Here is a 26,252-nt window from a genome sequence, read left to right as displayed (position 1 = left end):
CCTGGGGCTGTGGGCAGCGCCTGGCATGGGGCAGAGGAGTGGGGCCCCCAGCAGCACAGCTGCAGCCTCTCCTACAGGCCCGGTGGAGCTGACCGGGGTCTCAGCAAGGACAGCCTGTCGCAGGGCCATGATGAGACATTGTCATGTAACAGCAGAACCAGAAGCTGGCACAGTGGGGCAGGGGAATGAACAGAAAATTAATAGCAGGCATTCCCGTGTGCACAACCAGATTTATTTACGACCATATGAGAGACCCCTTCAGAGATTTCCAGAAATACTTGTCAGTGGTTGGGGGCAAGAGGGAATAAAATTCCAGTTAACCATGCCTCCCACCCCCACTCCCCAGCCAATATGGTCTGGGAAAGCATGAGACACAGTTTTTCTTTGTACCTCTCTGCTCACCCCAAGTTCTTTCCCCACCCCTGGCTAATTTTCAGGAAAGACTCAAAACTGCAAAACACTTTTCAAAGGCATGTAAATGCCTTCAGCAAGTATCGGGAGTTCCCCACAGTACAGAGCGGCAAACCACAGCCGCCTCCTCCCCCTGTGTACCCTGCTTTGAATTTGGGGCAGGAGAGGAGCGCACTTCGGGGCTACGGCTCCCCCAAGAACACAGCGGGTCAGGCCGTCGTTGTGGCGCGGTTGGGCCCCCTCCTTCATGGGCTCCCCTTCTCCATCCCTTCCCTACAGACCCGAATCCCAGGGGGTCCATGGAGCCTGGAGGCAGCCTTTGGAGTGTGGCTGTGCGGAGCAGCCACCTGTTCCCCAGGGAAAATGACAGCACAGCCTTCTGAAACGCCTGTCAGCCAAGAAGCCAAGGGTCTTAACATCAATTGCTCAACTAAAGGCCATTTTTTCTGGGCTGCAAGGCCCTGTCCAGTGCGAAATGCAGAAGGGAGCCAGGGGTGCAAGTGCACGGGTGCGGTGCCAAGGAGGCCACGTGCCCCAGCTCTGTGCAAAATCCCATCTGGATTTTATTTTGCAGAGGCCACGGCCCTGTTCTGTGTAACCAGGGAGCATTTGGGAAAACAGCTCTCAGCTTACAAATAGGAGGCCTCGAGGGTGGAGCTTGTATTTGACTGGGGTCACACATGGGGTTCCCCACACAGGGACATCAGCCTGACTTTACCCTGAGCTGCATTTGGGATCTGGGTTACTGTCGCCAGCTGGGCTGGGCTAGATCTCATCTCTCCACCTGAGCTGATGGTCTCCCACCTGAGAGGTGAGAAAAGGAGCTGGTCATGCTCGCTCGGGCCCACCTCGCCCAGAACCGCGGAGCCCAACACTGGCGTCCTTGGCTCCGTATGATCCGCGCCACCTCTGGCAGCGCAGGGGCTCGGCGTGCGCAGGCTCCCGGGGGCTGCGTGGTGGTGGAGCTCGTCTTTTTAATTCAGCTCCTTTCTCTGTTGAACATGGTAGTTCCCGTTCAGTGTTCTTTGAAAACTACAACCTTAATCTTTTTTAAAATTTATTGATTTAAAATTTTTTTTTATTGATTTTAGAGAGAGAGAGAGAGAAACGATTTGTTGTTCCACTTATTTATGCGTTTACTGGTTGATTCTTGTATGTGTCCTGATGGGGGATGGAACCTGCAACCTTGGCACATCCAGGTGATGCTCTGACCAACTGAGCACCTGGCCAGGGCTATAACTTTAATCTTAAAATACTTAAGGAAACAAAATGAAGTTCTATTTCTTCAAAGTATTTTGGGTGACATGGGTGCACTGGAAGGAATGGAGGGACTTGGCTGAGTGCTAAGGCTAACCCCTGCATTGTGACTCCCAGCACTCGGGCCGGTGGGGGCGCTGGGACTGCAGGGTGCCACAGGCCCAGGCTGGGAGCCAGCGCTGGAGCCGGCAGGGTTTTTAATCCGCTGCCTGGCAGAGCTGACTAAAGACAAGCTGTTCCGGAACAGTACGCAGCAGCCGTGTGGGGGTCCTGCCCTGTTCTTGTCTGACTCAATCCCCTTCAGGCACCAACTTAATCTGGTGCAGAAAACAGGGAAATGCAGGATGGCCATTCATTGGTAGGCGCCTTTTGTTCCTCAGACCTTCCTGAGAAAGGCCTCCAGCTGGAAGCCAAGTCCTAGGAGGACACCGGTCTCTGTGATCCAGGCAGGGGGACGATGGCCCACTCTGAAAGGACATCTTTGAGAAGAGGCCGCTGGTCATCCTGGCTGTGTGGCCTCGCCCACTGTAGCTCAGCCCTGATTTCTAGGTGCACCCCCACTGCTCTTCGGAAGAAGGCCCACTGGAAGTGGGAAAGGTGGCATCTGTTGTCTTTCAGACAACAGTTGGAGTTTTTAGTTTCAGTTAGAGTTAAAGCTACTTCTGGTGGAAAGCGATCTGGAATAAGATGGAGGAGGAGGATGGGGCCCTTCCAGACGACGGCAGTAGACGCGAACTCACTCAGGGCTGAGAAACACGCCCACGTAAAGGAAGTCCCCCGCTCTCCTCCGGAGAAGAGCATGTGGGCAGGTGAACGTTGCAGGGTTCCCGCTGTGACAACCCCCTGTGCAACCCCACCAGGACGGCCTGGGCTGGTCAGAGGGGCCGGCGCAGGCAGGCAGAATCCCCGGCCAGGCCACAGCGCCCTCCGCCGTCTCTTTGCTCCCCGTGCAGCTCCCCGTCAGCTCAGGCTTATTGCTGAGCTCTTCGACAACCGTCTGAACGCACCTGCGGTTTCTCCTCATTGTCTTTTTTCTTTTTTAATACAGATTGTATTTATTTATTTTTAGAGGAAGGGGCAGGGAGGGAGAAAGAGGAGAGAAACACTGATGTGAAAGAGGAACGCGGATTGGTTGCCTCTCATACACTCCCCTTCTGGGGATCCAACCAGCAACCCAGGCATGTGCCCTGACCAGGAAGGGAACCTACAACCTTTCCTCTATGGGACAATGCCCAACCCACTGAGCCACACCCATCAGGGGGCTCTCCATCTTTCCAGTGGCTCTGTAGAATTCTGGGAGCCAGGCAGGGTGACTTGGGTGCAGGTTGTTGGGGGAGGGCGCTGAGCGGGTCCGTGGGAGTGTGTGCGGAGCCATGGTCCCCACCTCTGCTTCTTTGTGTCGGGCCCCAGCGCTGGAGTCCTCTTTAAGCCCCTACAGTTTCTACCGCACGAGTCTGTGCTGGGCTCCTCTGTAAGGAGGGAGGCCATGGTGGGCAATCAGTTTATGCTTCCGAAGCTCCTTGGCAGTTGTCCTGAGGCCTGATGGAGTTGGGGAGACGTCGTTCTTCGGGATCAGACAGAACTTTCATAGGATGGAGGTTGGTGTGTGAATGTCCTAGGTCCAGTTTAAGGGCCAAGATATCCATGTAACTCCCGGGCCAGCTGCGTGATGACCCCGGTGCCAGGGAGAAAGGGGTGCCCCAAAGGTGTCCCTTTGATTTGCCTGGACCCTCTGAAGCTTGCAGCCTCACGTCTCCTTGCTCACTTTGGCAGCTATGATGTCTCTGGATCTTCTCCTGTCAGAATACGGATAATTGAAGCCCTTCAGAACTCCCCTGAGCAGGTGGAATGCCAGGCTCCACCCCCCACCCCCGCTCCGGCTCTGGGTTTTAGCAGGTTCAGGTGGGGTGATCCCTCCCCACAATCTCTCCACCACAATCCACACTGCAAAGAGGGGCTAAAACTGGCCTCACATGGTGACCTTCCCCAGTCTTGTCCTCTACTTCTTCCAGGCTGATGACCGTGAACACCACCACCCCCTTGGAGCAACTGCCATCTTCCTGGATACCTTTCCCTACCTGGCCAGGCTCGGGGAAGAGCTCCCAGGGTCTACGTGGGAATGCCAGTGGGCAGATTCTCTCCAGGGTACGAGGTCCTCCCACGGCCTGCAGACCATGCTCTCCACAACCCCAAAAGCACTTTGATCCCTCTGGTGATGCCCAGGTTGGGGGTGGCCTGGGACGTCCAGACGGTGGGATCGACGAGGGTCCGGAGGCACAGCTGCATAGTTAGCCCAGCCTCTGAGCCCCGTTGCTTAGAGTACGTCCTTGCACTACGCGTTGGTCTGGACTGTGATTCTGCACTGTTCCCACGGGCCCTGAATGAATGGACGCCCTGTCGGCACACAGGCATGTGCCAGGTTCTAGCTCTGTGGAGGGGATCGTCTGAGGCCAGCCGCCTTGTACCAACTGTATGACTTGGAGCAAGCCAAATCCCTTTTCTGTTTTCTTACCTGACAATGATGAGTGAGGAGGATAGGAGGGCCCAACTTTGCCAACAGATCTCTAACATCTACCTGCTCTAAATTCTGACTCTGACAGGTTGCAGGCAGGACAAGTACCCTTTGTTTTTGTCAGGACACAGACGAGGCTGCCATTGTGGGGACACACAGAGGCCACCTCTTTTCTTCTTCTCCTTCTTCTAAATCCTCACCCAAGGATACCCGAGGAGAAGTTTATTGATTTTAGGGAGAGAGAAAGAGAAACGCTGATGTGAGAAAGAAACATCGATCGCTCCCTCCCACATGGCCCCAACTCACCCAGACCCATCCAACCTGCAACCTAGGCATGTGCCCTGACTGGGAATTGAACCTGAGACCTTTTCGTTTACCAGCTGACATGCCAGCCAACTGAGCGCCCTGGTGGGGGCCAGAGCCAGCCTCCTATCTAGTCAGCAGAGTCCCCCAACCCTGGGCACACCCCGCTTTAGAGCGGGTGCCTGCAGGCTAGGTCTGGGCACAGCTCCAGCTTGAGGCTCTTCGCGGAACACACACCAAAACCCTCAGGTTAGGGTGGCGGTGGGGTTGAGGGTGGGAACTTACTAAATATTTACTGCTAATTTTGGAAGTCTCTGAGAGAAAAAGTTCTAGGTTTGAGAACAGCCAGGTCTACAGCTGGCAGCTACTGAACAGACTTCCCACTCAGATAGGTCTTTCTGTCGAACTGAAAACGAGGCGAGAAGCCCCCAGTCCGGGTTTCAGACAGGGACTCCTGGGAGTGAAAAGCTGTGGCCCTCACCCGGGAGCCCATGGTCCCTCAGACAGCAGTGGGCGGCCTGCTGAGCTCGATCTCCATCGAGGTCCCAGTCCGCTCGCCCACCCCAGACTCTCCCTGGTGGCCTGGTGTGGCCACAGCCTGTTCAGATGGGCACTCAGGCCGGGGAGTGATGTCTCTCCGCGGGAGTCTCCGAGGATCAGCGGAGTAGGCCCTCTTTTCCTGCGGGGCAGAAATGAGAGCCAGAGACAGAGAGCCCGCCCTGCTGAGCCAAGAGGCGGCTAGAGCCATACGAAGCGCATTAACTATTAATAATTTCCAGTTGTTTGCTCGCTGGGTTCGGCCGGCTCCCCAAGCCTCTGCAGGCCGGGGCTCTGCTCTGGCTTCCCCAGACAGCCAGGGCTCGAGGTATTGGCGCCTGCTGGGCCCTGCTGGGACAGGACGACGGGACAGGCGCCGTCAGGGGCCCGGGGAGAGTGGTGTCCGTGTCCACCTGCAGCCGGGAGGGGGCCCGGACGGGCCCGGACGTGGGACCGGACGAGGTCCTCGGGGAGGCCAGCCCGGAGCCCCTGGCGTGCTGGGATCGGTCGCTCCTGGCGGGCTGGGCGGCCGGGCGGGACGCAGCGAGGGCGGCGCACCGCGGAGGCGCAGCGGCCCCTGGCGCCAGGCCTCGCGGCTCGGCCTGTGCGGGGCGGCCCGGCGGGCGGGGCGGGGCGGAGGACGGAGGGCGGGCCCGGGCGCGGCAGCCCGCCAGACTTGGACCGCGCGCGGGCGGCGGGCAGGCAGGGCGCAGGGCTGCCGGGCGGGCAGCGGCCCCGGCCCGCATCTGCGCCCCTCGTTAGTCCGCGGCCCCAGCGCGGGCCCCGCGGCGCGCACAGCCATGGTGGGCCGGCTGAACCTGCAGGATGTGCCCGAGCTCGTGGACACGAAGAAGAAGGGCGACGGCGTCCTGGATAGCCCGGATTCGGGGCTGCCCCCCAGCCCAAGCCCCAGCCACTGGGGGCTCGCGGCGGCGGGGGGCGGCGGCGGCAGCGGGGAGCGCGCGCCGGCACCCGGAACGCTGGAGCCCGACGTGGCGGCGACCCCCGCGGTCCTGGTGAGTGGCTCCCCTCTGGCCCCTTGTGTCCCCCATCCCAACTGCAGCCGGGCCCCGGGAGACTGCCAGCGGGTCTTGCGGCCCCTTTCGGGGCGCACTGTCGGCGCCGCCACCCTCCCGTCGGGACGGCGTGGCCAAAGCTGGGAGCCCGGGGCGGGAGCGCTGCGAGTGCCTGGCCAGCTGGAGCCAGTGGCTGGAAAATTGTCATCGCCTGGGAGGCGCGGGAGCCCCGGGGAGAGGCGATCCGCTGCCTCCTCCCTTCGGGGTGGCAGCCTCCGGTGCTGCCTGGCTGCGGCTCGGCCACATTCCTGCCCCGGCCGTCCTGGAAGGGGCCTGGGGACACCAAGAGGGAAGCCCAGCCTTCCCCGGACTGCAGGCCCTGCACTGCCTCCGGGGCTTTGCCCCTGCCGACGGCGGCTCCCGGGGGCCTTACACCTTCCCGCTGGTCTTGGGGAGAGGAGTGTGCTCTGGCTCCCCAGCTCCTGGATTCAGACAGCGAACGGGGCAAGCTTCTGGGGACTGCGTTAGTCGCCTTGGAGGGACCTTTTGAGAAAAGTCACCCCACGAGCCTCCCCCTTCCTTGTGCCCCCCGTTGTTCTGCCACCTAACCCGTGTCTGGCACGTGATGGGTGGGAGGACTTTAGGTGGGTGGAAACTTTCAAAAATGAATACTTTTATTTTCTTTTAAAATTCTTTTTTAAAGAAAAACACCAAGTCTCTTTTGCCTTAGCAGTCTCTCAGGTGGCGATGTTTATTGCCTTTACCTAGCGCTCAGGGGAGCCCACATCCTGCCTTCAGTCAAAGCTGGGAGAGGGGCCCTCACCCCAGCCCGCCCCTTGGGAGGGAGCGGGTGTTTGCAGCCCTGTCCCCTGGGTAAGGTAGTCAGTGGCAGCTGCTGCTCCTGAAGAACCCACACACTTCGATGGTGTGTGGAATTTTTGCCCCATTGACCCTGCCTCTCCGTGGAGATCACTGCGTTCTCTCATCTCCACGGAAGGCAGCACGAGCTTCAGCTTTGCCTTCAGAACCCCCCAGGATCTGGCTCTTTCTAGCCTCGTCTTCCACATCTCCGGACCGCAGGCTGGTGCCTCTGAGGCTGCTGCCTCCACTTGGCATGCCTTTTCTCCAAGCCCATCCCGCTCAGCCTCTCTCAACACCCACTCAGCCTTTCCACCTGTCAAAGCCCTGCTGGCTCTTCAGTGCCCAGCTTGTCACCTCCTCTGGGAGGTCTTCCTTGATGCTTCCCAGAGCCATGCTAGAGTCTGCGGGCTTCATCCCTGTTCCCTGGTGGCACCTTGTCCGAGTGTTTGTTAGAAGTCCTGCTGCCCTGCCCCACTCCCAGCTTGCACCTGCAGCAAGGTGTGTGCTCAGTGTGTGTCCGGCGGGTGGGCAGGGATGAGGGGGCAGAGAAGGCGGAGGCGAGGGAACCGAGCGCTTGCGTGGATGCCTGAGAGAAGGCTGCAATGTGAGTGCTGGAGAGTCACACGTCTACTCCCGTGGCCCTGTCATCCTGCATGCAGCCCGGGACCGTCTGGAAGGCCCCTGCTCAGTTGGGAAATGTCTGGCGGCCAGGGAGCTGGGGGCAGAGCAGGGCCCACTGTCACGACTGGGGGCTGTTCCCGAAAGCTCTGCAGCAGCCAGTGCCCACACTTCACCGCCCCCCATCCGCTGGCCTTGGTTCTCACCCACAACCCCGCCCCAGCGGGGGCTTACTGAACTCTCCACCCAAATCCAGGTGCTAGGCCCTCTCCCTGGTCCCCTTTGGCTTTTGTATTTCCAACCTACACCTCCAGTGACACCTTGTCCCAGCAACACGGTCAATGTCTTAGAGCCAATCTTCGACCTTCCCTGTCCTGGAAGAGTGATGGTGGGGCTGCCACCTCCCCACCCCGGCCCAAGTGTGGGTCCTTCTCTCAAATCTGGCAAAGAAAATGACAGATTCCCCCATAACCTGGGGACCCAAGGGGCCCTACATGGAAATCCAGGGAGAGCTGGCACCTGTGTCTAGGGTGGAACTGTCTCTCAGGCTGCTTGACGAAGCAGAAAGTCCAAAGCTTTGACCCGATAGGAAGCCCGTTCACCTCGGGCACGCAGTACCCCAGCTCTTCGAGTTTTCTGGAGAGTGGGGAGTGGCACAGAGAACTTCTTGGGGCTCATCTTACCAAGGAGGCTGCGGACCCTCCCTCTTGGTTGGGTGTTGCTCTCTGCAGAGGCAGAGGGGGTGGGGGAGGTTGTCCCCACTCTGCAGTGTAAAAATATCCCTGGCAGCATGGTTTTCTTTGGCCTTCTCGAAAGTGTTGCTGAGACAATGACAGGGTTGGGGGCACATGATTGAGGCTTCTGGTTCGTGGAGCCCCAGCTGGTGAGGGTTTCCTGCCCGCCCTGCTGCGGGGTGGCGCAGTGGGCCCTGGGCCGGGCTTGGGCGATGTCGCTGAGCTCAAGTGTATTTCCTCCTTTCAGCCTTTCACGGAACCTTGGTGTGGAAGGGGCACCTCCTTGGGGTGCAAGACAAGGTCTCCGAGAGCGGGTGACGTGGCTCTTGTGGGGCCACACAGCACGTTCTTGATAGATCTGGGATTCAAACCCAGAGCTCTTGGATCTCTGGCCACTGCTCTTTCCATGCTGTGGGCCAGCCCTTCTCCGGCATCATTCCCAGGAGGGGGCATGAGTCAACTTGGGTGCTCAGCGCCGGGGCCTGCTGTGGGGTGGATCAGCCCGCGGTCTAACTGCGTTCTCCATCCTCACAGCCTTCAGCCTCGCTCCCCACGCCCCCGGCTTCTGCCTGCGCGCCCAAGTTATGCCCCCTGTCCTTTGGTGAAGGAGTGGAGTTTGACCCCTTACCACCAACGGAAGTAAGGTAAACATAGCAGGTTCTGATTTTATTTTATTTTTAAATTTTTCACTTTTTAATTCCAGAAATGAATACTTTTTATTTTTTTATCTTTTAAAATGAGTGTATCACAAGAGTGTGCCAGTGACTATTCGTAGCTCCGGGGCACACTTTCAGAGTTTCTGGTGCATTCTAGGCAATTAAATACACAAACACCCTTTTTGAAGTAAAAACAAGCTCATGTTACATATAAAGTCCTACAAGTTGCTTTTTGTACCTCGTATGTCACGGCCATCAGATGTTGAAAACTTCCTAATAAATTCCTCTTTCCAGAAGCTGGTCCCCATTTCCCCACCCCCCGCCAACCTCCCAACCTGCTTCAAGGTGCTGTAGCCTTGATTTTATAATTTCACTGGGGAAGTATCATTCTTCTTTGGGAATGTATCTCATCCAGGATTATCTGGGGGCAGGGATTCACTGAGAGGCTCTGTTCAAGATACGTCTTTTTAGAGAAAGGAATTTCACTTTTGGGAGCTGGTGGTTTTATAGCTGGAGTTTCAGTTGCCTCGACACAAAGGGCCCTTTGACGTGGAACAAAGCAGGCTCACCAGTTTGGAGGTGAGCAGTTCAGCCCTTTGTTCCTGCAGAGCTTGTATTTTGAACAAAATGAGGACATGACTTCATGACATTAGCTTTCACCAGCTTCTTACCTACTTGCCCAAGGAGAATAGGCGTTCCTCTCCGGCCCGTTGAAAAGAATGCTGATTCTCACTCCCTGGCCGGTGGGTGGGGGCGGGCGGGGGCGGTGTTGTTGGATGTGCCTACGTATATATTTCAGCACTTAGGAAGCTGTAATAGTTATACAGGAAAATGAACTATGCTTTGCTCATATGTAAAGAAAAGTAACCCCCAAATTACCAAAGAAGGACTTTAAATGTAACAAAGTAGCTGCTTGAGGAACACTGACGTTTGGGGGTTTTATGGAAATCAAGATTGTAATTGACTTTGATGGAGAAGGTCAGGTCTCAGAGTCCCTGGGTTTGAGGGGGTCTCCAAACTAAAGGCCAAGGTGGACCAAGTGCTAGAACTTGGTATCACCGAGCATTCAGAAGCAGCATCCAGGGGTTCTGGGTTCCTTCATCCTCCCTTTAAAGAGCTAATTGATCACTTCAGGGGACAGCAAAACTGTTCACTCCTAGTGTGGCGGTAGAATTCACATTGTGATATAACAATTACCACCGACAGCACTTGCTATGTGAACATTCCGCCCAGTCCTTCCTGGGCGCCTTTTCCAGGACAAGGTAACAGAGGCTTAGAGAAGTTCAGAGTAAGGTCGGTGACCTGACGGGGCTCTCACAACTCAAGTAGTGGGCGCAGACTCCAGGGGCTGCTGCCCGCAGAGAAGCAGTGAGCGCACCGTGAACTCTGGAATCTTGCACACCTGATTTTAAATCCCAGCCCCCAGTACTTAGTCCCACTGTGACCTTAGCCCTCTGTGCCTTGATGACCTCTCCCAGGGTTGCCAGGACAATTAAATTGATCCTAGAAGTAAAGCGCTTCGAATAGTGCCACACAGGAAGGGCTTCAGTAACTATGGTGCTTCTAACTGGAGTCCCCACATCGGAAGGTTTGCTCCCCACAAGAGGTCGAGGGTCAGAGTAGGGACCCCAGTGCCCCTAGCTCAGAGGAACACCATCATGCTGCCTTCCATCTCCCACCCAGGTACACTTCCTCAGTCAGGTACGACTCAGAGCGGCACTTCATTGACGACGTCCACCTGCCCCTGGGCCTGGCCATGGCCTCCTGCAGCCAGACGGTCACCTGCATCCCCAACAGCACGTGGCGCAACTACAAGGCCGAGCTGCGCTTCGAGCCCCGCCACAAGCCCGCCCGCTTCCTCAGCACTACCATCGTCTACCCGAAGTACCCCAAGGCCGTCTATACCACCACCCTGGATTACAACTGCCGCAAGACGCTGCGGAGGTTCCTGTCCAGCGTGGAGCTGGAGGCCACGGAGTTCCTGGGGGGCGATTGCCTCTCGGATGAGAGCTGACTCCAGCAAGCTGGGGGGGCTGGACCGGCTCCCCCGCTGCCCCAGTCACGTTGGGCCATGCCACCCTCAAGTGTCATTCATGACCCCGGGAATCTAACCTAGAGACACCTCTAAGCCCAGCCTGGGGAAGAAAAAAATGTCACGCTATCTTATCGTAATTGAGAGAATTTGGTTTTTAAAAAGCGGTCAAATTGTTTTTAAAAGGAGTGTATTTCTAGGGTGCTGCTGCACAGTTCCGTCCCCTCCCCCAGTCTCAATCTGATGAGAAAGTAGAGAGACTACAGCAAAAGGAAAAGGGCCACGGTTTGAAATAGGGAGGGAGGGAAGAGCTCCTCTTCCACTGGCCAGCGTGTCTGAGAAAGAGCGTGGAAAAAGTCTCTGGAATGGAAAAAGTGAGCTTTAAGAAGTTTCAGCCCGGGGCGTCCTCACTGCTCCGACAGCGGTGCCGATGCGGTAAGCTGCGGCGCCCACGTGGGTTCCATCTGTGTGGAGCGTGGCGCTCCATTCCCTTCTGTATTTCCATTTCCATGTCCATTTCCTGTTAACCAAAACGCTTCACATTCTCTAAATCTTTTTCATGACATCAAAAAACCCAAAAAAACAAAGAAAACCCCCACCAAACCGCAGAATAAGATGTTTTTTAAAAAAAGAAAGAAAAGGTTCGTCCCGTGTTCACCTCTCCAGGAGGTCATCTGCAGGGACTCCGGGAGCAGTGGCTTCGGTTCCGGTTCCTTCAGCCGGTTGCTTCTGAGCTCAGGGTCTGGCAGAGCGCCTTGCACCCTTGGCATCTGGTGACGTCTCCACAGGCTTGTGTAACTCTTTTGATATGTATTTTGGGGTTTCCAAATACTTTCCTGTGTTTTCATACGGCAAAACATTGCGGAGAGAGACGACATTTTAAAAGAGTGCTTAGGAAAACTGCTTTTTGGGACTCTGCGAGAGGCCCTCACTCACATTAGGAACTGGCGGCCACAGCTGGGACCTGATGCCACCTGGCAGGAGGCAAGCGTAGATGTTCCTGGTGATCTGGCTCGTCAGCATGGGTGTCCTCTCCGGGGACCCTGGGTCACTGGCTCTTAGGATGTGGATTGTGTCAGCGCCTTAGGTGTGAGCCTCGAGGGAGGACACGGCCCCCCAGGTGCAGTCAAAGCAGAGACGGATGTCCCAAGTCCCACTGCACAGCCTGGGTGCTGTGATGGCACACACTTCCTTTAAGGGTCCATTTTGGTGTAAGTGATACTCGTGGTGTTGGGTGTGACCTGAAGGAACTTGTGATTCAATGATCCCAGACTCGGTGGGCCGAGAGGGGCGGTGGGCCGGGCTGCTGCTGGCCTCCCAACCCGCCCTGCCTCACCCCACACTTCTTCCTGAGGCTTTTGAGTGAAGAAAGCAGCAGATGGCTTTTTCCCTTCCAGTGCTGGGAAGAGCAAACCGTGACTCAATTATGTCAAGTGTTCGAGGGCTAGAGGACTGGAAGCTGGGACTCCCACTGTGTCTCCAGGTTTCTGTTGATGCTTCCAGCTGCCCTGAAAGCAGAACCGCTGGCTCCAGGGCTCCCCGGAGCCACTGCAGGGACTTCTGTTCTGAGGAGAGCAGGTGTGATGATAATCACCTTCATTTAAAGTCATCAGAGGCCTGGAGAGCCAAACCGCCTGGTGTCCTCAGACTTCACAATAGTCAGTCTGTCCCGCTCCTAACCGCACCCCCCGGTGGGGCCTGCAGTGGGCTGGACCGCCCCGAGTGTGTGCGGTGGGGCTCTGTGGGGGGCCCCTCAGCAGGGCTCTCTGGGGCCCCACAGGAGTCTCCTTAGTCGTACAGAACAACAAATGCTTCCTGTGTTTGGAAAAGCAAATTATACGGCATTTATGATAAAAATGGACTTTTCTGTCCAATTCTGTAATCTTGTCATGTAAGGCAAGTGATAAATGTAATTTTTAAATTACGTTGAGAGAATTCCCAAGGCTTTGCCCCGGGCCGGGGGGACACTTGAATGAGGTCAGACAGCTGCGGTGGGCAGCGTGTCAGGAGAGACAGGGGCTGGAGAACGTGGCCTTCCACCACGGCTGTGTTCTGAGATGTCCACACAAGATTTTGGTTTAGAGGGATTGGGTTAAGTTCAGGCAAACCATTCTCGGTGGGGAGAGAATCGGAATTATAGCAGTAGAGTAAGTAGAAATGAGCGATGGTGAATGTGTAATGTGAATGAAAAAGCAGGTTTTATTGGGTTAAGTTATTCACTAGGGAGTGAACTTTAGTTCTAATCCTTTTTCTTCAAACCTGCTTGGTTGCGAGGTGCAGGAAAGGAAGCATGTGAAGATACACGGGCCACTTGGGGGATCGATCGGCGCGGGCCGGGTCGGTCTGCGCGGCGGAAGCCTTGCCGTTCAGAGCTCACTCAGTAAACCAGACATTCCTGAGTGTATCTGGGAGACGGTTTACTTATGAATTAAAGTCTTTTTTCTCAGGCTCTTAAATTATGGCTTTCATGTAATGAGGATGATTTGTATTTTCTGAAAAAATGTTGTTTTCAAATCCAGACCTTTTAACAAAGAACAATTACTTTTCATTGGACACTTTTCCTGCTTCTAACCTTAGGGAGCCCAGAATAGTATTGGACAAAAACTGCTTCTTAAATTCATCTTTGACATCTCTTTCCCACCCCGTTTGCTTTGTGACTCCTTCATATAACAATAAATTATCTTGTAAAAAAATGTACAGATGCTTCTTTTTTTAAAGTAAAATGATAATGTTTTGGTTAGGAAAAATGAGAAGAACAGCTCTTTGTCTTACAGTTTTTTAATATGTGGTTGTATTTTAATGGAAGAATACTTCTGTCTGGAGTTTGCCTTTCCTCGGGATTCCAAGAGTGCCAAGGGCCCCTGGGCACAGAGTTTTACGGAATCTGTTCCCAGACTGGACGCGTTCCCTTCCCTAAATCCCGTCTGCCCTGAAAATGGGGCCCATGATGAGGTCAGATCGGTCCTGCCTCCCCTCCTCCCCTCTCGACTGCCTTTCTCCGCTTTGCAGAAGAAATGCATGTCTTCGTCTAACCATCTTAAATGTACTGGGGGACGTTGCTCTGGTCTGGAAAAGCCTGTAGGTACCAGGCCAAAGAACAGTTAGAAACCTCAGTGTCCAGGCCCCAGGACCCCGTTCTAGGGCTTCCTGTCTGCCAACGGTCCTACACCTAATGTTGTCGAGGGGGAACTCTGGCGGCAGAGGCAGGGTTGGCCTCTGTGGGGACGTCCTCACTTCCAGTGTCTCCCAAAGTGAGGCAGTGGGAGTGACAACGCTTCTCCCGGAATGCCCACATCTCTTCGAGGTCAGACGGATGTCTCCCCAGAGGGCACGTCCCCTGGGGACAGGCGAAGAGGATTGCTAGAAATACGGACAGGGAAGGCGTCGCTTCGTTCAAGCATCGCATTCGTGGCAAGGCCTTATCTGTGAGTCGTTGAGTCACGACTCAAATAAATTTGTCCCAGGAGTGCATGTTATCATTCCTATAATATATTTTTTTTAAAAGCCAGCCTCCTTTTAACAGAAATTAAGTTTCCTTGTCCGATTGGGAGGACAGCGAGGCCTCCTGTTGCCATTAGCTTCTTTGGTGTAAATTTCCCATAAAACAAATGGGCTAATCAGCAGTTCCAAGGTTGTGCTGGAAAAATATTTTAAGTGTGTAAGGTTTAAGTTATGATTATATGGGGGGGTGTCTATGGAGAGGCAAAAGCGTGTAGAAACTAATAATGTTTCCATTTTCCCTTGCAAAATATCTTTCTAAGTATATCAGCTTAAGCTGGTATCCTCAAGAGGAAGAAGCAAGAATAATACGATAAAACTTAGGAAGGCTTTTCGGCATGCTTCGCAGAAATTTAAGAAGTGAATGACTATCGATTAGGCAATGAATCCTGTCGTAGGAAATGCCCCTTTTCAAAATTAAATACCAATACTTTTATTTTAGAGCACAGTCACCACCAAGGGTTTGTTTATAACACTATTTCCCAATGTGATTTCTGTGGAGTAAAATAAAGGTCTATGATCAAGTAATTGGGGGGAAGTTAAAAGTTGAGCAATGCTAATTATATTTACTGCAGGGCTTCTGGGAGCCCTTGTGTTAATCAGCTTTTGTGCCATAACAGCCACCACAGATCACAGTGACACGTAAGTTTGTCAAAGCTGAAGCGGTTACTTCTCGCTCACAGGCTTACGGAGCCCGTGGAGCAGTCTGCCCAAGGCGAGGTGTTGAGTGCGGGTTCGCGCCTCCTGTCTCTGAAGCAGGCTAGGAAGGTTGACTGGGGCACATTTTTCTCACGGAGGAGTTCAGACGATACCAGAGAAACAAGCAGAAACATACAATGCATCTTAAATACCGCCCGGGTGCCCTGCTATTCCCACCCACGTTCTATCGGCCGAAGCAGGTTGCATGGCGGAACCTGACACGACTGGGACAGGGAACCATGCTCCCCCTTGGGTGGGGGAGGAAAAGTGAGTGCTTGCTGTACCTTTAATATGTTCATGTGCACTCAGAATCTCTTCAAGCAGGAAAATCTAGCATGTTTCTAACACGTTGGAACTGAGAACTCGTGAGCATTTCATGGACGGATTAAACTGACAAAAGACATGAACCAGGAACAAAGGCATACGAATTTTGTTGATATTAATATTTGTATGTGCATGAGGGCTTCACAGAAAACAAGTAAAAACCTAAGGAAGTGGTTAGACTTGGGAATGTAGACGCCATTTGAACAAAGGGCGATAAACTGAGGGGAAGTGACCAGACAAAGGAAAGGGAATCGGGCTTCTAGGGCCAGTAAACGGTGGGAAAGTGACTAGGAAATCCACTGGGGAAACTAGTGGACTGTTTACGCAGACTCGCCGGGGTGGGTGCTGGCCTTCCGTCCCGTCCTGTCCCGTCCTGTCCCATCCTGGGGGTGAGAGCTGCTCTCCTGGTTCTGGCCCAGAAGAGAGAGGAACTGGGAATCTGCCTCCTTCACAAAGTGAAATTTCTGCCCTGCTTTCACAGAGATCGGGGGAGAACAAGTAACTTCCTACATCTGTTCACTTGCAGTGGCCTTCAGCTCAAAATAATCCCGATGCCAAAGGGGCACATCCTGGAGTGGCGCGTTCTGGATGCCTTCACCGGACCCCCTGGGTCCAGACTAGCCCCGTCCTTTCTCAGCTGTGTGACCTTCAGCAAGTCCCTAAACTCTCTGTAAAACGGGGGTCACAACCGTTAGTCCTCCGCAGAGATGTCGTGAGGACTGAATGAGCTAATGCACACCAAGTGCTTAGAACCATATGAGTTAAAAGCTATGTGAGTGTTTATTGTTTCAATTATCTCTGGGCTTGTATTTTCCCTGCCAGGAATGCACCCAAAGCACTGGAAGATTGCACTAAAATGTGCATATAAGGATGTTCCTGGCAAAGTTATTTAGAGTAGCCAGAAATGGGGGACCAAGTAGATGACCACGAATAGGGGTTGAATAAAGAGTGCAATAAAACACGAGGCACGCATCACAGCGTGCGGTGTGGGTGACAGTTTAGTGATTTGCAAAGACGTCCATGCTATAGTTTTAAGAGAATCATTAAAAGACAACATATGTGTTATTACCCCATTAATTCTGCCTTCCCTGTGTAGACACATGAATAGAAAAAGACTGGAAGCCTGCATACCAAACAGACGAGGCTGGCTCTCTCTGAGTGGAGGGGCTATCAGGTGCTTTAAAATACTGCTTTGCTTATGTGTGTCTTCTAACCTGTCTGTAATGCACGTGCTTTTCCCGCATAGTTTGAAAAGTAGACCCCGAGTGTAGAACTTTGTACAGCTTCCAGGTGATTTACGTGAAGTTAACCGGAGTTAGATGGTCAGTCTGTCCGTCCCTCAGACCAGGCTGGAGAACTGTAAGGGGGCAGACTTGTTATTATCAACGTTTGCGGGCTGACCAAGTAGCCTGCCACTTTTCATGGGCGTTGGCTAAAGGCACGAGACTCGGTGAGAGACCATGGACAGGTCATTCCTCGCAGCACTAGCGAGAGCGCCAGCCTCTGAGCGGGTGTCGAGCCTCAGTCCCCAGAGAGGGTTGTGAAGAGGACCAGGCGGCTCAGATCGGAAGGGCTGGTCATCCAGCAGTGGAGCTCTGAGCTTAGACCTGGAGTCTCTTGCAGTAAGTAGGAAGCAAATCTGCCCCACACTCTGCAGGGAGACACACCCCGTCCTCCAAGGCCGCTGTCATACCACTGTCCTTTACAAGACAGTCTGGAGCAGAGGCGACTCTCCTCACAAGACGTGTAGACGCAGGAGAGACCTGGGGGGAATCACCCTCAACACCCGTGCCGCTCAGACGTTAATGGACCTGTGAAGCACCCAGGGATCCAGTTAAACTGCAGGGTCTGGTTCAGGAAGTCGGGGGTGGGGCCTGAGAGCTGGCTAAGGAGCGAGTCTCTAACGAGCTCCAGGTGGCGTTGGAGCCACTGGTCGCAGGCCCTCCTTCCCAGCAGAGGCCTTAGGCAGTGCCCGCAGTGCCAAGGGGCAGGGAGTGGTCTCAGGCCTGAGCGAGGCCTGGGGTTGCGACTGAGTGGGGCTGGTGGAGGGAGGTGGAGCCCTTCCTAAACCTTCCCAGCGATGATCAGAGGGGCACATGTCTGTAGTTTGAAAGGCTGGATTTGACCATGATCAAGTACACAGTGTGGCCAGAAGGCCTGAAAGAGTGTCTTCCCATCGCCCGGGGGCCCCCTTGAGCCCGACTGACAGAGGTTTCTACTGCCCCTGGCCCCTCCCCCAGGGAACCTTCTCTGCCAGCCACAGTTCCCAGGAACAACCCCTTCCTCCCAGCACCACCCCACCCTCCCTTAGCCACTGACCCAATTAACAAGCCCCCGTGCTGTTTTTAGCTGGGTCTTGCTGTGCGGTTAAACTCCAGGTTGTGTGCCGTTGGACTCCCATGTACTCCGGAGCCTGTCGGAGGCCCTGCCTGTAGCTTCTTTGTGAACCTGGGCAGGTCACCCACGCTGTGCCCGTTTCCTCGTGTGTGAATGAGGTCATAACACCGTCCCACCGCAAAGAGCATGTGGAGATGGAAGGAAACCATGTCTGTTAAATGTCTAACAGCGTGTTTGGACAGGGGGCCTGATCAATGAACGCTGTGACCGTGTTTAGCAGTCGCTCGATAAACGTTTCCTGAAAAGACAATTAGGCCCTGGCTGGTGGTCAGAGTGTCGTCCAATAGGCCTAGGTTGTGGGTTCGATCCCCAGTCAGGGCGCATACAAGAATCAACCAATGAATGCATGAATATGTAGAACAAGAAAAATCAATGTTTCTCTTTCTCTCCCTCACCCTAAAAAATCAATAACATAAAAAAGACTATTGGGGACCTTCAAGCACGTCTCTTACAAGTTGTGTGACTTGAGCCAGTCGCCTCTTCGCTCTGAGCCTACATTGTAAGGTGGAGATATTCCCACTGCTCAGCGGTCTCGGTGAGGGACAAAGATGGAAGGGCTTACGAACTAGAAGACGGCCTAAAACAGTACCATTATTACAAGGCAGATGGTGACACAAAGCACATACTCTGAAAATGTAACACGGACGGCTCTCTACAGCCTTAGGTAGGAAACATCCCAAGAAGTCACGCAGTCTTGTCTAGCGCTTAACCACCCCCAGCAGCCTCCCCACCCTGCAGGACACGGCATCACTTCTGGAAATAAGCTCAGACCTCCTGTGAGCCCTGGCGATGGGTGTCTGTGGGGCCTGGGTGACACTGTGGGGCCTGAGTGACACATGGCTTCTGGTGAGAAGGTTGGGTTTGGGGTATCCCACTCACTCCTCGGGTCAAGGGCGAGGCCGCTCGCCGAGAGGCACAGCTGACGGCGGCGAGGGAAGAGGCCGACTGTGTGTTAGCTGTTGCTTGCTGTATAACAAAACCACCCCAACATTTAGTGGCCTAAACAACTTTATTATAACCTCACAGGTGTTGTGGGTCAGGAATCTGGGTGCAGCTGAGCGGGACGCCTCTGGTTCAGTCTCCCTCACAGGCTGTAGCCAAGCATCACTCGGAGCTGCGGTCATCTCAAGGCTTCACGGGGTGGACCTGCTCCCAAGCTCACCCCCGGGGCTGCTGCAGGCCGCGGGTCCTCACCGGCTGTTGTCGGGAGACATCAGTTTCTTGCCACGTGGGCTTTTCTTTAGGTGGCCCCCCCCAGAGCAAGAGCCCTGCCAGGGGGAGAGAGAGAAAGAGTGTGTGCCAAATGGAAGCCTCTCCATTTAATTAATGTCTCTCTCTCTCTCTAATTAATAAACGTTGAGGGCAGTTTTAGGGCAGAAAAATTGAGCAGAAACTACCAAGGTTTCCCACGTACCTCAACACTCTCCCCGTTTCCCCTGTCACCCACATCTTGCACTGATGCGGTGCATTTGTTACAACTGGGGCGCCAGTGCTGACACCTCATTATTAACCAAAGTCCGGGGTTTAGGGGTCACTCCCAGTGTCCGCTCTGTGGGTTTGGACAGATGTGTTATTAATGACTCTTATCCACCATGACAGCACCACGCAGGACAGTTTCATCCTTCCCTCCACCTGTGTCCCCCTGATTCATTCTTCCCTCCTTCCCCAAACACAGTCTCCCTTCGTGACCGCATCTCAGAAGTGGTATTCCATCGCGTTTGCCACATTCTATTCATCCGAGTCAGTAGGTTCAGCCCCTGCTCGAGGGGAGGGCGTGAACACCGGAGGCAGAGGTCACAGGGACACCGACCCCCATCAATCTGCACAGAAGCTGTTACACTCCTGGAATTTGTCCTCCTGCAGTGTCCCTGGTGGACGTTCACGAGGCTCACACAGGAGCACGCTGTCCCCAAGTCTGCCACCACTGCTGGTTGGAAGCCCAAAGTCTGCTCGTGGTAGGAGTGTCTGATGGTGAGCTGACGAATAATTCTTCATCCGGAGGGGAAGGGGCAAATCTGTCTACTTGGCATCGATTTCAGGAATTGCTTTGTGCTCTCTGTTGGTTCTACATAGATTCTATGACTGTCTGTTCGGTACCTGTGTCCGGGGGGTGGCCCCGACTCCCCACTTCCTCTGCATATGCTAGGTCTGTGCACAAATACTCCATGTCCTTGGCCACTGAGATCAGCCCACTGACGGCTACATGACCCGTGCCAGGACAGAGACCTTCTCTGGGGTTGGGATGGGCACTAGATAGGGACACTGGAGTGACTCTCTTCTCTTCGAAGAACGACAGGGGTGTCACTGCCATCTTCACAATCCTGTTACCAGAACCTGTGAGACAGAAGCTGACACAGGGGAAGCAGGGGCAATATATGCAGAAAGGGACAAATCTGGATGACCCAGTGTGACCTCCTGGATCCAGGCGTGCCTGAGGCCACAGCCACCCTGGACTGTGGGCTCTATGAGTCTGTCACTCCCTTTGTCAGCAAGCCAGTACTCGATGGGTTTTCTCTGCCCCGCCACTGGAAGGGACCTCGCCGACACAGCCTGGCACACGTGAGGTAGATACTGGGAACTTCTAACCCAGCGGTGGTGTGACTCAGAGCCACTTCTGGGCTTGAGGAAGCTTAATCCCCATGCACTTCCTCTGTCTATGTCTGCAGCCCAGGCTCCCATGTGGCTGTAGGCTGCCAGCAGGCACTTTCTTGTTCGGCCCAAAGCCCCCTCCCCAGAACACTGGGCTTGGAGACCTTTGCTTCATTCCTCCTAGGTTCTCTCTTGCCCCAGACCCCTGTGATGTGTGTACCAGCCGCTGAAGGCATGTTTCTTTGTGAAGCTCACCCTTCAATCAGGTGAGCTCTACACCATCACCTAGAACAGTCTCTCCAGTGGGGGTGTGGCTACCCCAACCTGCAATACCATTGCTCCACTCGCTCAGGACAGAGTGCTTCCTCCTAGGGGCGGGCACTAGCTACTACATGACTTATGTAATTACTGCATTTGGTTCTCACAATGAGATAGATACTTGCATCCTGGTTTCCAGATACAGTAACTAAAGCTCAGAGAAGTTAAGCAATTTGCCTGAGGTCACACAGCTAGCATATGGTGGGAAAGAGATAAAGTCAGCTCTGGTGTCAAAGCTCCTGACCCAGAAATCTCATGGCAGCAAAGCAAGCACAGGCCAGGCCCACCCCTGTCCCCAATGGAAGATGACAGAATGACCGCGGTGGCACCCTGAAGCTGGTGTGCCCTCGGCCCCCTCCCGCGCTGCACCCGCAGCCACGAAGGAGGTGGATCAGAGCACAGGGGAGTTGCCCACTCAGCTGCCCACCCTCCACTGTCTTTACCTTGAGCCCTGAGCACTGGGCGAGGTCCTGTGGCACGTTTCCCATCCCCTCCTCCCCGGGGAGCCACACCAAAGCCCCTGTTCCTTGACCCTTGATCCCACGGGCACTCCTCCACTGGGGCAGCAGGGCGGGCCACTCCTGTCTGCTTCAGGGACCCTGCCACGCGTGGCTGCTAACCTTTGGGGGGGCGGGGACAGGGCTCTTCCCAAAGTCCTTTCACTATTATTTTGCCCCAGGGCGCAATGGCCACAATGTGAATACTCTGTAACTGGCCTTTCCAGGAAGCGAGAGAAGAGGGCTGCCCCGTCAGCTGGGGGCCAGCTGGGGGCCAGCTGGGAAAGATAACCACTTTCACTTAACTTTCAACTAAGCCCTCTGCTCCTAGCATCCTGCATGTCCTTAACTCCTCGGAGGGCAGGGACCTCGTCTTCGACCTCCCCTCCGTCCCTCTCAGGCCCTGCACTGGTTGTGCACAGGTGACCGGTGCTACCCCCCACACCACCCCATCTCTTGGACCTTTCCGTCTGCCTCTGTGTCTGAGGGTGAGTTCCCCACCACGGAGGCAGGCCTGTAGGCCCACAGGTGTGGCAGGCTGGTGGCACCAGGAAATGAATGCCCCCCACCCCCTCCCGGCCCGCAGCCCCTGAAGGCAGGCAGGAAGGAGAATCCCGCCCGCCCCGGTTTCCCTAGGGGGGCTAAGCTCCAGCTGCCCTGCTCGAAACCAGTTTAATAGTGTCCCCAGATTGGCGGTCTCCCCTTCCCCCTTTTCCTCTCCACTGATCTCTCCTCCACCTCCCAAATAATCTACTTGCCCGTGAATCCTTGCCTCAGGGTCTGCTTCTGGGAGAACACAAACTCAGATAACATGGGCCCTCACTCGGTAAATATTTGTGGAAGGGAAGAAAATATATTAACTTGGGACACATAGTATAGTAAGGCCGCTTTAATGCTCCAAAACTTTGCTCGAAATGACATTTTGGGGGGTTAGGGGAGGGTCATGTTTCCAAGAGAAGCAATATTCCTTCTGAGACTTCTCACAATAACCTCCCAGGAGTGAGGTTCTGGAACGCACTTATTTGAAGGCCATATAAGGGCAGGGAGTATATTTAATTAAAAGAAAAAGTCTCCAGGATATCTGGAGTATTCTCTTTGAGCCCACAAAAGCATGCTGTGTGTGGAGTTTTACCTGTGAAATTCACTTAAGATTTAGAATTGCTATAATCTACACACTTTCTTTCTGTGTGTGTGTGTGTGGGGGGGGTTATGGACATCTGTGATGAGAAATGAACTAACAGAGATGCCAGCTTATTTGAGAAAAAGGAATTCTGAGGAGAGCTCTGTGCACTGAGTTGCTTATGTTAAGAAACTGTCGCTCTCTCAGGCCAGTAAGGGCAGCTCGGTGAAGGGAGAGGTGGACCTCCTCCACACACCAGACACCCGCTTCCTTCAGATGCAGGTCTGACGTCCTTTTCTTCTTCTTTTTCAACACGCAAACTAGTGGTGCGGATAAATGACAAGCTGGTATCAGGGGTGGACTTTCACTCCGGCATAGCAGTGGCTAAATCACAGTGTGGGAGCTTTGGAGTAAGGTTTCCTTCAAAGCAGGGGCTGGGGCAGCCGGCTTTGACCGAGTGCTGCCTGCTCCTGGCGCCGCAGTCCTGATCTGAGAGCCAAGCCAGGTTCTCGGGCGTCTCCTTGGCACAGGCGTCCGCGTGGAAGCTCTTGAGGGCCAAAATCCGGTACCGCTTCCTCCGGTTCTGCTTGTATATGCGAATCCTTTCTTTTTCTGCCTCTGGGTTGGCCAGAATTCCATCCCACCGCAGACTCTCATTGACCTGGTTCGAAAGGGTCTCTTCTATTTCTGCCAAGTAGGGGAGACTGACAGAGGGGAAGAAGGAAGGGGCGAGCTTGTTTTGCTCTTTGTCCTGTCTGTGCTCTTGCCTCGAGCCATCATTTTTGCTGGGGCCCAGGACGGCATGCAAAGATGGAGACAGCTGCTGATTCTTCAGGCTTCGGCTCTGTGGTTTATCTGCTGAGCGGATGCGCAGTGTTAGCGTCTGTGGTGATGCCTGCCCTCACCCTGCTCAGGAATGATGGCAAACCCACCAAAGATAAAAGGGGGTGGGGGCCCCTCCTTACCTAGGGCTCAGGTGGCCACGCCCACCAGCCTTGTGCACACCCACTGGCTGGCTATCTGCTTTTGCTCAAGTCGTTTTGGGGAGGGAGGAACCATTTGCTGAGCACGTACTATGAGCCAGGTCCTCTGGGTAAGGACTATCAGCTCTGCTTTCCAAGTGAGGAAACTGAGACTCCAGAAGTCTAAGTAACTTCCCAGTGTCACACAGCCGGTGACAGGGCCAGGGTCTGAATGCAGGCCTGACTCTCCTAGTTCCTCCCACTGTGCCACGCTGCTCCCCGTCCCCCCCCCACTTCACCTCTCCATATGCTCCCCCAGACACTTTCCAGTTCTAGGAGCCTGCGACTCCCTACCCCCTGTCCAGACTTCCTTATGACGAAAGACATGAAGAACAACAGAAAAACTTCCTGTGGCCCACTGTGGAAAGCGACATTATACCAAGCCAGGAAATACTTCTGCTGTGTGGCTTGTACTGATTTTTTTTACATTAATAGCGGTCCTGAATTATATAATACACTGTAGGTTGTTCTTTCGTCAGCTTATTCTTCTTTTGGGGGGAGAGAGAAATCCCCCCCCAAAAAAAGAAAAAAATAAGAAAAAAATCCTCTTTTGACATTCCTATACCTTTCTACTCCCCGAAAAACATGTGGTGTGTCCCGCTGACAGCATGAGGCACATATCGCTGTAATTTCCAGAGTCAGAAGCTAAGCCGCAAAGACAATACATTTCCTAAGCTGGTTTTGCAGACACACACGGGGCTTTTTGACCTAAACTCCAGAAATGACTTCTTGCCTTTTTATTATGATTCCAACTGAAGAAGTAATTATAATCTTCCTATTGCCTCCTTCCCCCAAATTCAAGGTTGACATGGGAAAGACTGCCACTCCTTCTGTCTCCGGCTTGCCAGGGGTACCAGTTCTGCACACAGGGATCAGGGCCCAGGAACTTGAACCCAGGACTAGCCACACTGGAGGTCAGGGCTGCTGTGCCAGGGTCAGTCACTGACAGCCACAGACCGGGAGGGGGGACCACACAGGTGATAGTGGAGACTTAGCACTCATGGGCAGGTGCATTCTGCATCACTGTTATTCTATCTCCATAAAGCGGGTGCTCCGGGCCTTTGTTGAGAAATCCAGTTCTATGAGAGATCAGTGAGATGTAGGGACTCTGTGGGTTTGTGGCAGGTGTTGGTGTGTGTGGGTCTCACGTGTCCTTGAGACTGGACTGAAAAGCTGCATGCAGATAGTCGTGTGTGTACAGGAACTGTTGGGGAGGGGGGTCTGTGCATGTGAGTGTGAAACAGGAAGAGAGGGAGAGAAACATTGATTTGTTGTTCCACTTATGTATGCATCCACTGGCTGATTCTCGTATGTGCCCTGACCCAGGATAAAACCCACAGCCTTGGTGTATCAGAACGAAGCTCTAACCAACTGAGCTACCCGGCCAGGGATGTACCTCAGTCTTATTTTGTGGTTATGTTGACATAAGGGGGCGTTGCTGAGGACGTCTGGGATTGTCAAAGTAGGCAGCAGTGATTGATGGGGTGGTGCGAGTGCAGCCGAAGGCTGGCCTGGGGGGCCAGGGGTTGGGGGACAACAGTCTACGCAGGGAGGATACTACTTCGTACGTGTTAACTGCGAGTCTACATAACACCCAGAGGCCAGGAACCCCTGAAAAATGAGGTGGCGAGGAGGGTCTCTAGGCAGAAGCCTGTGTGTCTGTGTGTGAGGAGTGTCTGCCCCTAGTGCCCTGGTTTCTCCGGCTTGGGGAAAGTCCGTGTGGTGAGGGGGGTCTCTGAGGGAGGGCCTGAGACCTCTGTGGGGAAGGCACAGATGTTTAGGGTCGCAGTCTGCCGAGGGATTAGGGAGTGGAGAGGCTGTCTGTAAAGTTGAGTTGCTGTGTGGGGCTGGCAGGCTCTGTGGAAATAACGCCGGGTATCTGGAGGTTGTCTGTGGAGTGGAAGGCCTCCATGGATATTGAGAATTTTCAGTTTGGGGTCTCTGTGGACACCAATGGTCTTTCTGAGCAGGGGGGGGGGGCATCCCTGTGCAGCGATAAGCGGTGTGTGAGGGGGCGGGTGGATCTCTATTTGGGACTGATGACTTTCTCTTTCTGGTCCCCACTGGTCCCCAGGTAGATGGGGGTCTCTGTGAGGGACAGGGGTGGGTGACCTCAGGAAAAAGACTCAGGTACAGGAGCTGAGGCTTCTGTGCTAGCTGTTCCTCTTACCGTCCCCCTTGCCCGACCCCTCTGTCTTTTTCTTCTTCTTTTTCTTCTTCACCTTCCGTTTGCTGGGCTCTGGGGCGCTGCAGATGGGAGGCAGTTTGGATCCCTTCGTGCCTGCCGAGCAGCCGTCTAGCTCCTCCTCCCCATCGTCCGCGCCCTCGCGGTACCCGGACGCCACGGCCCCGCCGAGGTGGTCCATCCCCCCAGGGGACCGCCACCTGCGCGTGGGGCAGCCCACGACCCGCTGCCGCCTAGCCCGGGGCTCCAGGAGCGGAGTGCCTGCCCAGGTCCACGCGTCTCCGTGGCGACCGCCACGCAGCGCCAGCGCGCGTGCGCAATCAGAAGGCTTCCGCCCAGGTGCCTCCGGAGGGCTAGGTGCGCGCATGCGTGCTTCAGTCTGCGCCGTGGCACGGTCGGCGCTGTGTGTGGGGGGGGGGGGGGGGAGTGAGTAGCGAGATTGTCGATACTTGAGCTAACGTGTATGTGCCTTTTAAAATGCTGTTTGTTCTCTCCTGAACTTTTATCTGCTGAGTTCCAGTCTCGTACATGTCCCCTGGCCTTTCAAACCCAACATGTGCAGAACAAATTTACTTCTCCATTGTTCTCCATCGCGGTGAACAAAACAGCCGGACCGGCCAGAACCCTGGTGGCCTTCCTGCCCCCACTCGCTCCCTGTGCCCTCAC

At 54.5% G+C, this 26,252-nt stretch overlaps 2 protein-coding genes across 3 annotated transcripts; one reads left to right on the top strand and one right to left on the bottom strand.

Moving 5' to 3' along the window:
• Positions 1 to 5,666: 5,666 nt before the first annotated feature.
• On the top strand, positions 5,667 to 11,110 carry RFLNB (refilin B). Its single transcript, XM_024565227.4, has 3 exons — positions 5,667 to 6,036; positions 8,784 to 8,893; positions 10,589 to 11,110. Exons 1-3 carry the CDS (start codon positions 5,821 to 5,823, stop codon positions 10,917 to 10,919), a joined length of 657 nt encoding a protein of 218 aa, XP_024420995.3. The 5' UTR covers positions 5,667 to 5,820; the 3' UTR covers positions 10,920 to 11,110.
• Positions 11,111 to 22,133: 11,023 nt separating this feature from the next.
• LIAT1 (ligand of ATE1) lies at positions 22,134 to 25,856 on the bottom strand. 2 transcript variants are annotated; one of them, XM_024565002.3, is made up of 2 exons: positions 25,572 to 25,856; positions 22,134 to 23,237 (listed from the first exon to the last, which is right to left on the bottom strand). In XM_024565002.3, the coding sequence occupies exons 1-2, from the start codon at positions 25,765 to 25,767 to the stop codon at positions 22,744 to 22,746; spliced, it is 690 nt and encodes a 229-aa protein (XP_024420770.3). In that variant the 5' UTR covers positions 25,768 to 25,856; the 3' UTR covers positions 22,134 to 22,743. The 2 variants fall into 2 exon arrangements, with proteins under 2 accessions (XP_024420770.3, XP_045055015.2); XM_045199080.2 differs by having other exon boundaries at positions 22,134 to 23,234.
• Positions 25,857 to 26,252: the final 396 nt, after the last annotated feature.

The sequence above is a fragment of the Desmodus rotundus genome, chromosome 9 (genome assembly GCF_022682495.2).
Source record: "Desmodus rotundus isolate HL8 chromosome 9, HLdesRot8A.1, whole genome shotgun sequence".
NCBI classification, from domain to species: domain Eukaryota; kingdom Metazoa; phylum Chordata; class Mammalia; order Chiroptera; family Phyllostomidae; genus Desmodus; species Desmodus rotundus.
This window is presented reverse-complemented; position numbering and strand designations above follow the sequence as displayed.

Bases quoted from the DNA above. Each gene is read 5' to 3' on its own strand.
- RFLNB (XM_024565227.4), top strand. From the start codon at position 5,821: ATGGTGGGCCGGCTGAACCTGCAGGATGTGCCCGAGCTCGTGGACACG. The intron at 6,037-8,783 runs GTGAGTGGCTCC...CCATCCTCACAG, and splicing joins CGGCGACCCCCGCGGTCCTG to CCTTCAGCCTCGCTCCCCAC. The intron at 8,894-10,588 runs GTAAACATAGCA...TCTCCCACCCAG, and splicing joins TTACCACCAACGGAAGTAAG to GTACACTTCCTCAGTCAGGT.
- LIAT1 (XM_024565002.3), bottom strand. From the start codon at position 25,767: ATGGACCACCTCGGCGGGGCCGTGGCGTCCGGGTACCGCGAGGGCGCG. The intron at 23,238-25,571 runs GTAAGAGGAACA...GCATCCGCTCAG, and splicing joins GGGGTCGGGCAAGGGGGACG to CAGATAAACCACAGAGCCGA.